The sequence below is a fragment of the Aquarana catesbeiana genome, linkage group LG11 (genome assembly GCF_042186555.1).
Source record: "Aquarana catesbeiana isolate 2022-GZ linkage group LG11, ASM4218655v1, whole genome shotgun sequence".
NCBI lineage: Eukaryota > Metazoa > Chordata > Amphibia > Anura > Ranidae > Aquarana > Aquarana catesbeiana.
Genome location: NC_133334.1, coordinates 274,625,555 through 274,641,805, shown reverse-complemented (window position 1 = coordinate 274,641,805; position 16,251 = coordinate 274,625,555). Strand labels below are relative to the sequence as shown.

The window sequence follows — 16,251 nt, the reverse complement described above, 5'->3', positions numbered from 1 at the left end:
AATCCATTGTTATTTTTACTAACTTGCCTACATTCAACTGCTCACTTCTAAAGTGCAGGTCACAGGATCACTAAGGCTTTCCGGGCGATTTGTAGACCTGCTAGCGGGTGTGTACAGACTGGGGGGCACTACCTCATTGCCGAAAATTACTTTGTGGCCATTCAGTTCCAAGAGGGGAGGAGCGGCACAATGGCTGGAGGAAAAACGTATGGGCGGGGAGGAAAGGCTGCAGGGAGAATGAATTGGCGGGAAGGAAGTGCGGGAGGCAGGATGGATGGGCGGGGAGGAAGCGCGGGAGGGAGAACGGATTGGCGGGGAGGAAGCGCGGGAGGCGAGGCTGGATGGGCGGGGAGGCGAGGCTGGAGACAAGAAAGATGGGCGGGGAGGCGAGGCTGGAGACAAGAAAGATGGGTAGGGAGGAGAGGCAGGAGGGAGAACAGATAGGCGGGGAGGAGAGGCTGGAGGGAGAACAGACAGGCGGGGAGCAGAGGCTGGAAGCAGAACAGATAGGCGGGGAGGAACGGCTGGAGACAAAGATGGGCGGGGAGGAATGGCTGGAAGCAGAACGGACGGGCGGGGAGGGGAGGCTGAAGACAAGAAAGATGGGTGGGGAGGAGAGGCAGGAGGGAGAACAGACAGGCGGGGAGGAGAGGCTGGAAGCAGAACAGACAGGCGGGGAGGAGAGGCTGGAAGCAGAACAGACGAGCGGGGAGGAGAGGCTGGAAGCAGAACAGACGAGCGGGGAGGAGAGGCTGGAAGCAGAACAGACGAGCGGGGAGGAGAGGCTGGAAGCAGAACAGACGAGCGGGGAGGAGAGGCTGGAAGCAGAACAGACGAGCGGGGAGGAGAGGCTGGAAGCAGAACAGACAAGCGGGGAGGAGAGGCTGGAAGCAGAACAGACAAGCGGGGAGGAGAGGCTGGAAGCAGAACAGACGAGCGGGGAGGAGAGGCTGGAAGCAGAACAGACGGGCGGGGAGGAGAGGCTGGAAGCAGAACAGACGGGCGGGGAGGAGAGGCTGGAAGCAGAACAGACGGGCGGGGAGGAGAGGCTGGAAGCAGAACAGACGGGCGGGGAGGAGAGGCTGGAAGCAGAACAGACGGGCGGGGAGGAGAGGCTGGAAGCAGAACAGACGGGCGGGGAGGAGAGGCTGGAAGCAGAACAGACGGGCGGGGAGGAGAGGCTGGAAGCAGAACAGACGGGCGGGGAGGAGAGGCTGGAAGCAGAACAGACGGGCGGGGAGGAGAGGCTGGAAGCAGAACAGACGGGCGGGGAGGAGAGGCTGGAAGCAGAACAGACGGGCGGGGAGGAGAGGCTGGAAGCAGAACAGACGGGCGGGGAGGAGAGGCTGGAAGCAGAACAGACGGGCGGGGAGGAGAGGCTGGAAGCAGAACAGACGAGCGGGGAGGAGAGGCTGGAAGCAGAACAGACGAGCGGGGAGGAGAGGCTGGAAGCAGAACAGACGAGCGGGGAGGAGAGGCTGGAAGCAGAACAGACGGGCGGGGAGGAGAGGCTGGAAGCAGAACAGACGAGCGGGGAGGAGAGGCTGGAAGCAGGATGGATGGGCTGGGAGGGGAGGCTGGAAGCAGAACAGACGAGCGGGGAGGACAGGCTGGAAGCAGGATGGATGGGCTGGGAGGGGAAGCTGGAGACAAGAAAGATGGGCGGGAAGGAACAGCTGGGGGCAGGATGGATGGGCTGGGAGGGGAGGCTGGAGACAAGAAAGATGGGCGGGGTGGAGAGGCTGGAGACAAGAAAGATGGGCGGGGTGGAACAGCTGGTGGCAGGATGGATGGGCGGTGAGGAGAGGCTGGAGGGAGAACAAATGGGCGGTGAGGAGAGGCTGGAGGGAGAACAAATGGGCGGTGAGGAGAGGCTGGAGGGAGAACAAATGGGCGGTGAGGAGAGGCTGGAGGGAGAACAAATGGGCGGTGAGGAGAGGCTGGAGGGAGAACAAATGGGAGGTGAGGAGAGGCTGGAGGGAGAAGAAATGGGTGGTGAGGAGAGGCTGAAGGGAGAACAAATGGGCGGTGAGGAGAGGCTGGAGGGAGAACAAATGGGCAGGGAGGAGAGGCTGGAGGGAGAACAAATGGGCAGGGAGGAGAGGCTGGAGGGAGAACAAATGGGCAGGGAGGAGAGGCTGGAGGGAGAACAAATGGGCGGTGAGGAGAGGCTGGAGGGAGAACAGATGGGCAGGGAGGAGAGGCTGGAGGGAGAACAAATGGGCAGGGAGGAGAGGCTGGAGGGAGAACAAATGGGCGGTGAGGAGAGGCTGGAGGGAGAACAAATGGGAGGTGAGGAGAGGCTGGAGGGAGAACAAATGGGCAGGGAGGAGAGGCTGGAGGGAGAACAGATGGGCGGTGAGGAGAGGCTGGAGGGAGAACAGATGGGCAGGGAGGAGAGGCTGGAGGGAGAACAGATGGGCAGGGAGGAGAGGCTGGAGGGAGAACAGATGGGCAGGGAGGAGAGGCTGGAGGGAGAACAGATGGGCAGGGAGGAGAGGCTGGAGGGAGAACAGATGGGCGGTGAGGAGAGGCTGGAGGGAGAACAGATGGGCGGTGAGGAGAGGCTGGAGGGAGAACAAATGGGCGGTGAGGAGAGGCTGGAGAGAGAACAGATGGGCGGTGAGGAGAGGCTGGAGGGAGAACAGATGGGCAGGGAGGAGAGGCTGGAGGGAGAACAGATGGGCAGGGAGGAGCGGTTGGAGGCAGGACAGATGAGTGAGGAGGACAGGCTTTCCACAGACCATGGAACTTACTGATATACGGTCATACACAGTGTGCCTGTACAGTCAGCGGCATGATATAAGACGTAAACTGACCACACTGTCATGGATCAACAGCAATGATTAGTGTGCTCAGCTTACTGTTAAGAACAGAGGCGCAGGCAGGAAAAACCAGGTATTATTCAACATAGAAAGGGGTAAATGTCATTGCATTAATACAGACCATATTATCTTGCATTAAAGAGGCAGTACTAGAATTTTTTTTTTTTTAGGTTTAAAAACACTTTAAGCTTTTAGTCTTCAGCCATGGACCCTCACTGGTTAGAAGGTAACACTGGTTTTAGGAGGAGCCTAACCTGCTATACCAACACCACTAAACCTACAGCTCTTCACATCATCAGGACCCAAGTCGCCGTTCACTTTCTACTCAGAAGTCCCATAAATCTGACATTTTAGCGGCACTTTTTGAAATGAATAGCAACTGAGAAAGTGAACGATAAATGCCTAGAACAAATGTAAATATAAATCTTACATATCTCAGTTTCTGGGTGTAGGGATGTTTGCACACATACATACATGGTTTCAGATAAAACTTTCTTTTTCTTGCATTAGTGGTAAACTAGTTTCTCGATTCCAACCTGTGGTCATGGTTTATAAACCAAACTGCCACTTCCATGTCATAGCAAGCATTGCCAAGTGCCTGCAGGTCAGTGATCTTTACTCATAGGGCCCCAGAAGCCCAGGCATACCAATACAATTATCGACTCCAGCTCCCATGGTCCAGTGCTTTACCCCGCTCACGCTTGCACTTTGCTATGATAGTTACTTTAACCGACCAATAATGAGCAGGGAAAAAAGGGGAGGGGGAAAGGCCAATCCATTGCAGCTAGATTACATTACTATAATAGTGAATTATTTCAAGGCTTTTAGGGCACTCCAGGACATTTTTTTTTTAATGCAATTGGGGGGGGGGGGGGGGGTTGTTATGGCACAGAAATGGCAGTTAACCAAGTTAAAGCAGAACTAAACCCTTCTATCATTTTCAGCCAAGTAAGCTGCCATCTTGGCCTCTGCTTGATCTGCAACTGCCATGGTGCTGCACATGTGATCAGTTATGACAGCCATCGATGGTTTGACAGTTTAGTTGAGAGGGCAACCAAAGTGACAGTTACATTCTCGGCACGTTACAGGAATATAACGGTTTTGTTTTTTTTTAAGCTGTTAAAATCGATGGGTTTAGTTCCACTTTAACTCTGACCAATTGTTTGTTTAAACTGATACAACCATATTAAAATGGAGTGAACTTTTGAGTCAATATGAAAGCTACATGAGGAAGCAGATGAATACCTTTCATAGAGTCTTCAAAAGTACAGGACTGTGCGGAGCTGGAAATCTCTTTCTTTATGAGAAGGTTTGGAATGGCTGTCAATGGAAGCGAAAAAATTAATTACATAGCTAAGACCAAAAACAAGTACAGAGGCCAAAACCTAGCCGCTGACAACACTGGACTGCAGTGAAGTTTATGGAACGCTCCTCAACTGAATGCCTGCCATTGAATTATACCCGCTGATGGTTTGTGCCATCCTAACAGGAGAATGGATTTCCTGGAGCTGCCATCTGCATGTATAGAAGACCAGGAGAGGGTCCAGGATCTCAGAGAAGACATAGTCAAGGAAAATAGTCCTTTATTTCTGTACATCGGGGTCTCCAAACTTTTCAGTCCGAGGACTGCATTGCAATTTTGTATTAAATATTTGCTGGCTGAAGAAAATCCCTATCAAAGTCTCCCTTCCATAGCGTTCTCATCAGAGTCTCCCCTTACATCAGGACTCCTATCAGAGTCTCCCCTTACATCAGGACCGCTATCAGAGTCTCCCCTTACATCAGGACCCCTATCAGAGTCTCCCCTTTACATCAGGACCCCTATCAGAGTCTCCCCTTTACATCAGGACCCCTATCAGAGTCTCCCCTTTACATCAGGACCCCCATCAGAGTCTCCCCTTTACATCAGGACCCCCATCAGAGTCTCCCCTTTACATCAGGACCCCCATCAGAGTCTCCCCTTTACATCAGGACCCCCATCAGAGCCCCCCTTCACATCAGGGTCCCTATCAGAGCCCCCCTTCACATCAGGGTCCCTATCAGAGCCCCCCTTCACATCAGGGTCCCTATCAGAGCCCCCCTTCACATCAGGGTCCCTATCAGAGCCCCCCTTCACATCAGGGTCCCTATCAGAGCCCCCCTTCACATCAGGGTCCCTATCAGAGCCCCCCTTCACATCAGGGTCCCTATCAGAGCCCCCCTTCACATCAGGGTCCCTATCAGAGCCCCCCTTCACATCAGGGTCCCTATCAGAGCCCCCCTTCACATCAGGGTCCCTATCAGAGCCCCCCTTCACATCAGGGTCCCTATCAGAGCCCCCCTTCACATCAGGGTCCCTATCAGAGCCCCCCTTCACATCAGGGTCCCTATCAGAGCCCCCCTTCACATCAGGGTCCCTATCAGAGCCCCCCTTCACATCAGGGTCCCTATCAGAGCCCCCCTTCACATCAGGGTCCCTATCAGAGCCCCCCTTCACATCAGGGTCCCTATCAGAGCCCCCCTTCACATCAGGGTCCCTATCAGAGCCCCCCTTCACATCAGGGTCCCTATCAGAGCCCCCCTTCACATCAGGGTCCCTATCAGAGCCCCCCTTCACATCAGGGTCCCCATCAGAGCCCCCCTTCACACCAGGGTCCCTATCAGAGCCCCCTTTACATCAAGGTCCCCATCAGAGTACCTCGTACATTAGGTTGCTCATCAGAGTCTCCCCTTTCATCGGGACCCCCATGAGAGTCCCATTTTACATCAGCGTCTTTATTCTTTATCTGAATCAACTCTTATATCAGAAGCAGAGACAATAGGCCGTCTTTATGGACCTTAAAGAGTTGTAAAGGCAGAAGGTTTTTTATCTTAATGCATTCCATTCATTAAAGACAAAAAGCCTTCAGTGTGCAGCAGCTCTTCTCAGCCCCCCTAATACTCACCTGAGCCCCATCTAGATCCAGCGATGTTGCAGGAGTGTCTCGGCCGTCCGGGACTCCCCTCCTTATTGGCTGACACAACAGCGCTGTGCCATCGGCTTCCGGTGCTGTCAAATTCAGTCAGCCAATGAGAGAAAGGGAGGGGGGCTGGGCCGCAGCTCCATGTCTGATTGGACACGGAGCTGTGGCTCAGCTCAGGTGCCCCCATAGCAAGCTGCTTGCTGTGGGGGCACGCAACAAGAGGGAGAGGCCACGAGCACCGAAGAGGGACCTGGGAAGAGGAGGATTGGGGCTGCTCTGTACAAAACCATTACACAGAGCAGACAAGTATAACATTTTTGTTATTTTTAACAAAATAAAAGAGAGAGACTTTAGACTCACTTTAAAGGAGACATACAACCAAAGCTTGTTTGGCTGCATCTCTCCTGTGGATCACAAGAGTGCAGTTTTGTTCTACATTCCTGTGACCCGTTTTCAGCAGACTGAAGCCCGCCGTTGGCTGATGTCACAGAGCCAGTCCTGGCTTGGGCAAGATTGCGATCATATGGTCAGGATTCGCCTACATATGCCTGGACTGGCACCAGACTCCACCTCTCAGCAAGCCACTGAGAGCCTGAGCCAGCCGCTCCTGCCCCCTCCACATCCCAGCACTCAAGTAAGCGAGGAGGGGCAAAGCAGAGAGCCGGTGAAGGACAGCCACCAGCTCTCTTGCTCGCGGAGCTCTGAGAAACGAGCGATTGGCTGTGTTTGATCGCTCGGTTCTCAGTCTTAGAGGCGTCGGAGGACAGATGCAGCATCGGTTCGATGCTGCAGCCACCTAGGGTAAGTATAAATCTTGAAAAAAAAGCAAAATCCCATACTTCTCTTTTAGTCCTCAAAAAGTGCTAATAAGAGGATTATCTCTGTACAATAGCTGCCTGTGCCAGCCTTTATGACATCCAGGGACTGAATTGGGGAACGGACTGATGTGAGTGGATCTACATACTGATTATTCTACAATTACTGGATATAAATAAATAGGGAAGAGTTTTGCCAAACGTTACACAGCAGAGATTTGCAGCGCACTAAAGGTGAAGATGTTGGCAGGTACTTACCTGAGTCTGGAGTGTATGTAAAAGGTTGAACTTCGTGAGAGCGCCCTGCGTTGGTCACAACAAACATCACAACGGAGACCGGGGAAGTGATGTTCTGGTCATGGTAAGGAGGAACCTTCACAATAAGGTGATTCTAGACATGCAAAAACACCAAAGATTAAAACGACTAAACAGAACTCACCACACAAATTATAAATTATACAGGATGAATTAATAAAATTTGCAAACTTGAGGCTCCAGCCAAAGAGCACCATAGACAGCTGAAGTATATAAATATGAACTGTTCTATTCCCCAGATATTGTGTATAGCTATTTATAGGACACCGCTATTTTAAATATTCAGAATAGTAGCTTCCTGTGTCACTTACCTACCATAAACCAGGCCATAGATCAGTGGTTCTCCACTCCTGTCCTCAGGGCCCACTAACAGGACAGGTTTGCAAGATAACCGAAATACATCACAGGTGATATCATTTGCTGCTCAGTGATTGCCGTATTCTAGTCTGCATCTCCCCAAGGTAATACATAAAACCTGGCCTGTTAGTGGGTCCTGAGGACTGGAGTTGAGAACCTTCTGCCATAGACAGATCGAAAGTCAGCCAGTTCAGCTGGGACTACCTGAAATTCAATCCATCTATGGGCACTCTAGTTGTACGCAAGTTGATCCAGCGATCGACTTGCATACAACCAGCCTGTCAGATTTTTTTATGTTCTATCACTTTGGGGTGCCTTAGCTGCTAGCAGTAATCATTGTGTTTTGCTGGCAGGGAAAGCTTTCCGCTGGCAGAACACAACAGCACTGTGGGAGTGATTCCTCCACCACTGACTGTGTTGAGGGGGAATTCAGTGATTTTCATTCCATTCAATCGCATAATCTATGGCCAGTATAAAGCGACTGGAAAGGTAAACATAAAAAAAATAAATAAATAAATAAAATAAACACACCTCTATACTTGCCTGCTCTGCACACCACACAAAGCTTCTGGGCTCCGATGTACACAGACAAGCCCCCCCCCCCCTCCCTGCTCTCATCCCAGGGACCCCCTCCTCTCATCCCAGGGACCCCCTCCTCTCATCCCAGGGACCCCCTCCTCTCATCCCAGGGACCCCCTCCTCTCTGCTCTCATCCCAGGGCCCCCCCCTCTCTCTGCTCTCATCCCTGGGACCCCCCCCTCCCCGCTCCCATCTCAAGCCCCTCTCTCCGCTGTCGTCCCAGGGACCCCCCTCTCTCCGCTCTCGTCCCAGGGACCCCCCTCTCTCCGCTCTCGTCCCAGGGACCCCCCTCTCTCCGCTCTCGTCCCAGGGACCCCCCTCTCTCCGCTCTCGTCCCAGGGACCCCCCTCTCTCCGCTCTCGTCCCAGGGACCCCCCTCCTCTCTGCTCTCGTCCCAGGGCCCCCCTCCTCTCTGCTCTCGTCCCAGGGCCCCCCTCTCTCTGCTCTCATCCCAGGGCCCCCCTCTCTCTGCTCTCATCCCAGGGCCCCCCTCTCTCTGCTCTCATCCCTGGGACCCCCCTCTCTCTGCTCTCATCCCTGGGACCCCCCTCTCTCTGCTCTCATCCCAGGGCCCCCCTCTCTCTGCTCTCATCCCTGGGACCCCCCCCCTCCCCGCTCCCATCTCAAGCCCCTCTCTCCGCTGTCGTCCCAGGGACCCCCCCTCTCTCCGCTCTCGTCCCAGGGACCCCCCCTCTCTCCGCTCTCGTCCCAGGGACCCCCCTCTCTCCGCTCTCGTCCCAGGGACCCCCCTCTCTCCGCTCTCGTCCCAGGGACCCCCCTCTCTCCGCTCTCGTCCCAGGGACCCCCCTCTCTCCGCTCTCGTCCCAGGGACCCCCCTCTCTCCGCTCTCGTCCCAGGGACCCCCCTCTCTCCGCTCTCGTCCCAGGGACCCCCCTCTCTCCGCTCTCGTCCCAGGGACCCCCCTCTCTCCGCTCTCGTCCCAGGGACCCCCCTCTCTCCGCTCTCGTCCCAGGGACCCCCCTCTCTCCGCTCTCGTCCCAGGGACCCCCCTCTCTCCGCTCTCGTCCCAGGGACCCCCCTCTCTCCGCTCTCGTCCCAGGGACCCCCCTCTCTCCGCTCTCGTCCCAGGGCCCCCCTCTCTCTGCTCTCATCCCAGGGCCCCCCTCTCTCTGCTCTCATCCCAGGGCCCCCCTCTCTCTGCTCTCATCCCTGGGACCCCCTCTCTCTGCTCTCATCCCTGGGACCCCCCTCTCTCTGCTCTCATCCCAGGGCCCCCCTCTCTCTGCTCTCATCCCTGGGACCCCCCCCTCCCCGCTCCCATCTCAAGCCCCTCTCTCCGCTGTCGTCCCAGGGACCCCCCCTCTCTCCGCTGTCGTCCCAGGGACCCCCCCTCTCTCCGCTGTCGTCCCAGGGACCCCCCCTCTCTCCGCTCTCGTCCCAGGGACCCCCCTCTCTCCGCTCTCGTCCCAGGGACCCCCCTCTCTCCGCTCTCGTCCCAGGGACCCCCCTCTCTCCGCTCTCGTCCCAGGGACCCCCCTCTCTCCGCTCTCGTCCCAGGGACCCCCCTCTCTCCGCTCTCGTCCCAGGGACCCCCCTCTCTCCGCTCTCGTCCCAGGGACCCCCCTCTCTCCGCTCTCGTCCCAGGGACCCCCCTCTCTCCGCTCTCGTCCCAGGGACCCCCCTCTCTCCGCTCTCGTCCCAGGGACCCCCCTCTCTCCGCTCTCGTCCCAGGGACCCCCCTCTCTCCGCTCTCGTCCCAGGGACCCCCCTCTCTCCGCTCTCGTCCCAGGGACCCCCCTCTCTCCGCTCTCGTCCCAGGGACCCCCCTCTCTCCGCTCTCGTCCCAGGGACCCCCCTCTCTCCGCTCTCGTCCCAGGGACCCCCCTCTCTCCGCTCTCGTCCCAGGGACCCCCCTCTCTCCGCTCTCGTCCCAGGGACCCCCCTCTCTCCGCTCTCATCCCAGGGACCCCCCTCTCTCCGCTCTCATCCCAGAGAGAGACTTCTTAAAATCTACATGAAAATGTTTAGATCTTTTTGGTGCGCCACAAGACAAAAAAAAGTTTGGGAAACACTGTTCTATTGCATTGAGCAGTGGGAAGAACAGATAAAATTTTTTAAATAGTTTATAAAAACCTGCAGTTACCATAAAGGCACTGAAGAGGAGGTAGATGTAGCTTTTAGCAAAGTCTGTACATACCAGGAGCAGGCAGTGCCCTGTATTATGGGGCGCTATACAGTATGGTGCCACTCTAAATGTGCTGAAGACTGGCCCACTTTGGGGCAACATCAATAACAAAAAGGGACCATGCAAGTATTCCTGCTAGGTGCTTGCTCTACAGTTGGGTCCGTCCATGACGTTCATATTACTAAAAGATGTGCTTTAGAGAAGTTACTATATATTTTTGAACATTACACCAGCCATATTTAACTGCTTCCGCCTAGCCTATAGACAAATGATAGCTGGCCGGGAGCTTTCCCGTTCCAGATGGAATTTATATCTGGGGGAAATTTGATTTCTTTAAATTTCATTTTCAAAAAAATTGTCTCAAAAATAAAAAAGACAAACTTCAAAAAAACTCACCATGCCTCTTACCAAATAACTTGTCTACTTTACAAAAAGGGGTAATTTGGGGGGTGTCTGTACTGTCCTGGCATTTTCAGGACAGTGAGATCATCCATCAGTACATCAGGATTGATCGATTTTCAGAAATACACTATATAGCATAGTTTGAGAACTTTATAACAGAAACGAAGAAAAACTTGGTTTTTTTTTTATTTTTAATCAAAAATTTCAATTTTTTTTAGTTTATTTAACAAAAAAAAAAAAAACAGTGGTGATTAAATACCACCAAAAGAAATCTCTATTTGTATGAAAAATAACGATAAACTTCAAAATAGGGTGGGCTCGGGGAGCAGAGAATGTGAATGGAGCCCACCCAGGTGTGTTATTACAGCGAATGAATATTCGCCATTTTAACACTGATCCTCCTCCCGGCCAATAAGGAAGCGGGTCCGAGACCAGTACCGCCTAGGTGATGGAAGGAGAGTACACAGGAGCCGCTACACGCCATTAGATGGGGCAAGTGCCGTACCGACAGGCAGACAGCGAGCGGGAGGTGGGAGCATGGTTGCCACTGGCTGCTCGGGGGGATCGTTTACTGCCCCCCCCCCCCCCCCAAAAAAAAAACACACCAGTCGCCACTGCTGAAAGCTGAAAATCGGCCTGGGCAGGATGGGGGTGAAAGCGTCTGATATTGAAGTGGTTAAAAATACACAAAATAATGCTGAATGAATACACAGCTTTATGGGACATCACTCATGTTAAAAGTTGCAGAAGATAATTTTATTCTCCATTTTAGCACAGAACGGCCTACATTTAAATTTACCTGGTGAAACAGCTCCATGTCGATTTCAGCTTCAGCTTTCCATGAATTGTCATCTGAACAGAAACAGACAAAAGGGACATTAGATTATAAGCTGCATTTGGCTTCGTACCTTCCCCTGCCACGATAATATAATGTAGAACCTTCAATCCTACTCACTTTTTCCTACACAACTCATATGAGCTCACTTAAGTTGGCCCATACATGGAACAAAATTTGGCCAGTTCAGCATGGACTGGACAAATTTCAAACAGAAGTCGATCTACAAGTCGTTTTCTGTACAAAACACCCTGCCAGATTTTATCCATTTCATCAGCTCAATATAGTCTGCAGCGCTGATCGGTTTATTCTGAAGGCAGGAAAGTCTCCCTGCTGTCTAAATACAAAGACACGACGGGGAGGATTCCCCCCATCCACCTCAAATGTGTGGATGGGGGAAGTGGGTCGGTTTTTTCGCACAACCTGCTACAGCCCATTTGAAAGTAACTATACTCTGCGACTTTGGACTGGCTTAGATGAGCATTTCCAAGTGTTTTTTTTTAAGGGTTAATAGCAATGGGTATTGGCTGTGTTCAATAAAGCACCCTCCCATCTGACAGCCAGTATCCCCATCATTAAAGGAGAAGGTCACCTTTTCCAAAAAAATAAACGCACATCTTTTTGCAGGTGAAAAAAAAGTGATTTTTTTTTTTTTTTTTTTTTTTTTATTGGGAGCCTGGAAAACATTGCACTCATGATCAGCAGGTCATGGGTGCTGTACAGGGCTCCTGCAGGCTGTGTATGTAAGCTGCGTGCTCCTACCTCCTATAAGCATTCAGTTACACACTGACAGGAGCTTTCAATGAACTTCCACAGCGCTGTGGTGTTTCATTGAGAATAACAACCCGACAGCCACAAATTCTGTCGGTAGTTGTCGTTTCCTATTCACAGAACGCTGTGAATGAGTGACGCGGCCAGGTGGGCAGAAACCTCACCTACCTCTCTTTTTTTTTTTTTTTTTTTTAATTGTGGCAGCAGACATGGGGAGTAGATCCCCGGTCTTCTGTCACAGTAAGAAGTGGAGGGGGGGGGGGGGGGGGGTCAGCTGTAGCACTAATATGTTACACCCTGAATATGGGTGTAACATGGAAGAATGTTAGAAAAGGTGAACTTATCCTTTAAGAGGAGTTGTAAAGTCAGAAGATTTTTTATTCTTAAGTGATACTAAACCCACAACAGTAAAATCAGTTTATATATACATTAAAGCATGCTAGTTATACTCACTGTGGAACCTAAGGGGTTAATCCTCTGTACTGTGTAAAAAAGGCTGTTTGATCCTGTATGCACAGATCCACCTCTTCTTCCACTGACTACAGAACTTGTCCAAATAGTACAGAGCCTTTGGAGTCTAGCTGCACATGCTCAGTTTGGTGTGTATTGCTAGAGAGGTTGTTTTTTTTTCTTGGGAGAGCACATGTGATCAGCACTGTCCAAACAGAGGGTCAGGGGTCTTGCATCCTGATAGGACGGTTAGTGCAGTATGAAAACTCCTCCCACAAGCTTAATCAGGAACTGATAGAAGTCACAAGACTCGGATCGGGTGCCCCCATAGCAAGTTGCTTGCTGTGGGGGCACTCAACAGGAGGGAGGGGACAGGATGACAGAAGAGGGACCTGAGAAGTCTTGCAAGTGGAGTCACAACTAACATATTAAGTGGTCTTGCCTACTCATGAAAAACAGGGGGAGGGGGCAATGGTGCCTGGTGAGTTTTATTCCTAAGGGAGAAGGGCACGTTTAGCACAGTGGTGGTGGATCACTGACTGCAAGATTTTACATTGGTGTGATAAACTTATATGGACTTTCACTTGGAGGACTTCCGATTAAGTCTTATTTCTAATTTCTTTTCGCTGTTCTGATGGGTTAATTGCAAAAAAACGTGCATTTATTTATTTTTTTTTTTTTAAAAGCTAAACTTATCCTTTAACCACTTGATCTTGTTTACATAGGCAGACTGGCACTCTGTCAGTGTAACTAACCATCAGCGGGTGTCAGCGAAAATCGGGTCCACGGGACCCACTGATCAACCCCCGCTGTGTGAAATCACAGCGGGAGCAAGCCACCGGCCTCGCGCTTAAAACCCAAAAGTGCAGAATCCTGTATTTCTTCACAGCGCGGCCGCCCTGTAGCAATGAATCTGCTATCCGGCGGTTGGCAAGCGTTTAAGCACCCAGCTGGTCTTTGGGAGGTGGAGGAGTTCTGCGGGTTTCCACCTCATCCCTTTAAAAGGGAACATTAATTGCAGTTTCTTGGGCCAATTTAATGCAGATAAGGCTCTAAGTATTTCTAATTACCACCTTAACCAGCCAGAGATCCTGTGTAATTATTGTGTTCAGTTTTAAAAGGGTGAGGTGGCGGGTTTGTGTGAGCGATGATGTGGGTCGGGTTTGGTGAACAGCACACTTTAAAGAGTAAAATTAAATCACAGATCACAATAACCAAATGTGGCCTGACAAGTTATGTTAGTAAATGGCAAAAGATACGAACCGGCAAGGTTTTCCTGGAACACGACCTTAGCTCCTTTCAGGAAGTTCTTTCCAATCAGGAACATCTCTTCCTCTCCTTTCACCGTGCAGTTGTGGAGGCTCTTCTTCAGAATCTCCGGCACTCCAGCAGGCTGAGCTACACCACAGAGAGTAAATGTTAGCAGGGCAAACAATGGAGGTCCACTTAAGATCCACACCGCCACTTATAATCGATTTTCTGTCTGTAAAATGTTTTTGTAAGGGGGACAATTTACAGCCCTGACTCATTTACTAACATTTACGCTTCAGTTATTGAGGTCTGTAAACAACTGCTTTTTTTTTTTTTTGGACAGGCAGTAAGGAGATCCTGGGAAACATGTAAAAAGTTTTAAAGCTCTATATGTTTACTATAAAAAGGAGTATACAAAAAATAAGATTTTTTTTTTTTTAGTCTTGACTATAAGAAAATGAAGTACTATACATTTACCTAAAAACAAAACAAAAAAAAAACAAACATGTTAGATATCCTCCTCTTCTCGGGTCCCCCACTGGCGCTCTTGGCCCGCCCTCCTGCCAAGTGCCCCCAGAGCAAGCAACTTACTCTGGAGGCACCCAAGCAGGCTCGCTCCTGAGCTGCGGCTTTGCATGTCCATTCACACACAGAGCCGTGGCTCAGCCTTGCCCCCTCTCATTGGCTCACTGGCTGGGATTGACAGTGGAAGGGAGCAAATACCTCTGCCAATGATGAGTGGGGTCTGAGGAGAGCCAAGCCTCTCATGCACATGGCTGGATCGAGCTGGGGCTCAGGTAAGCATTAGGAGAGGCTCAGGGGGGGCTGCTGCACACAGAAGATTTTTTACCTTCATGCATAAAGGTAAAAAACATTGAGCCTTTAGAACAGGGGTCTCAAACTGGCGGACCTCCAGCTGTTGCGAAACTACAAGTTCCATCATGCCTCTGCGAGTCATGCTTGTAACTGTTAGCCTTGCAATGCCTTATGGGACTTGTAGTTTTGCAACAGCTGGAGGGCAGCCAGTTTGAAACCCCTGCTTTAGAACCACTTTACAGTAGGCTTACATTGTAATATTAACAATTTTAGACATTAGGGAGCCAGAGGTAGGGATGCAAAATCAAGCAAGTCTGTTTTTAGAACCTCCTCGGCTCAGAAGAAGTGCATTCACATTAACCTCACCTATCTTCGTGATATATGTGTATTTGTGCAGCATTGCTGTCGGCCACTTCTTGTTCAGGAGTAAGGATGAGCTCCGGCGTGTTCGCATGCTGCACGTGCCGATCCCGCCAGGAAGTCGGCACGGTGCAGCGCTAATCACAGGCAGTGAGACATTTCCCGAGCTCTGCAGCCACACATCGGGAAATGTCTCACTGCCTGTGATTAGCGCTGCGCCGTGCCGACTTCCTGGCGGGATCGGCACGTGCAGCATGCGAACACGCCGGAGCTCATCCTTACTCAGGAGGCAGACTCCAGAGGAACCCAATGGATGATGTCAGACACCGGGGAATGTCTTGGGGGCATGGCTACACATTTCACGGCGTTCCTGCCTCTTTGTCAAGGCTTGACAAGTGCTCTGAGCTTTAGCCATGCTGCACAATCCTTGGACTGAATGCCCCCGCTACAGGGTTCCTTGGATGTCCTTATTAATTTTGCTCTACATGCCTTGACAAACGTACTTCATTTGTTGCCAATTTGTTTTTATCATACAACAAATGTTTCAATGCTGCACTTAGATGGCGCCTTCCCCTGCGTGTGTACCCGATAAAGTCGGGATTATTGGACCCATGGTTATGCATCCCATTGTTTTTTTTTCTCTGCTATAAAGGAGGTTACCCATACACTACTTCACCATAAAGACATTTCTATGCATTAAGCATTAGTACATGTGAAAATAAAAAATAAAAAAATCGAGCACTCTACTCACTACAGAGAATCGGCGATGAAGGGGTTTGCAGTGTCAGAATTGAGCCATCTTTCCGAGGGATGTTGACTCTGAAGACAAGTCTGGCCCGTGTGCTTTTCTTCTTGGAACCAGCGATCCCGATCCGAGCTTCAACATCTGCGTTACGCAGCTTCAGAATCCCAACGCAGTCCACACTATGGTACAAGTAGAGTCGAATGAAAGCATGGGTTTAATGGAACCGCTTTGTGTATAAATTAGAATATGACTGACACTTTGATGTCTGTAAAGAAATTTTGAGGCACATACGTGAACTTGCTTTACAAAACATATATATATATATATATATATATATATATATATATATATATATATATATATATATATATATATATGGTAAAACGTCAGTCGATTCGCTAACTCCACATACACATTGTGGTACGAAGTTATTCTGCACTTGATGCAAAACTATGAAGAAAAATCTGAAGGCAGTAAGAGAAGAGAGGGAGACTGACGGTCACCAGGTGCATGACAATGTGTGTGAAGCAAGTGTGATGACACGCCAGTCATTGCACCTAATCTCTTCCACCGGTCAGCAAGTTTACTCTCCTTATTTAGGTTAGGTTCACATCTATGCGGCTGTGGTTGATGTGGTTTTCC

At 51.0% G+C, this 16,251-nt stretch overlaps 1 protein-coding gene across 5 annotated transcripts in view; it reads right to left on the bottom strand.

Annotated features, from left to right (window-relative positions):
* NFAT5 (nuclear factor of activated T cells 5) overlaps nucleotides 1-16,251 on the bottom strand; it is a 197,934-nt gene that overhangs the window by 36,054 nt on the left and 145,629 nt on the right. For 4 of the 5 annotated variants that reach the window (XM_073605848.1, XM_073605849.1, XM_073605851.1 and 1 more), the window contains 5 exons: nucleotides 15,616-15,788; nucleotides 13,701-13,835; nucleotides 11,181-11,233; nucleotides 6,841-6,973; nucleotides 4,071-4,145 (listed from right to left, as the gene is read on the bottom strand). In XM_073605848.1, the coding sequence (XP_073461949.1) occupies nucleotides 4,071-4,145; nucleotides 6,841-6,973; nucleotides 11,181-11,233; nucleotides 13,701-13,835; nucleotides 15,616-15,788 (569 nt within the window). The remainder of the gene's footprint in view (nucleotides 1-4,070; nucleotides 4,146-6,840; nucleotides 6,974-11,180; nucleotides 11,234-13,700; nucleotides 13,836-15,615; nucleotides 15,789-16,251) is intronic. The other variant, XM_073605850.1, reaches the window with a different exon arrangement.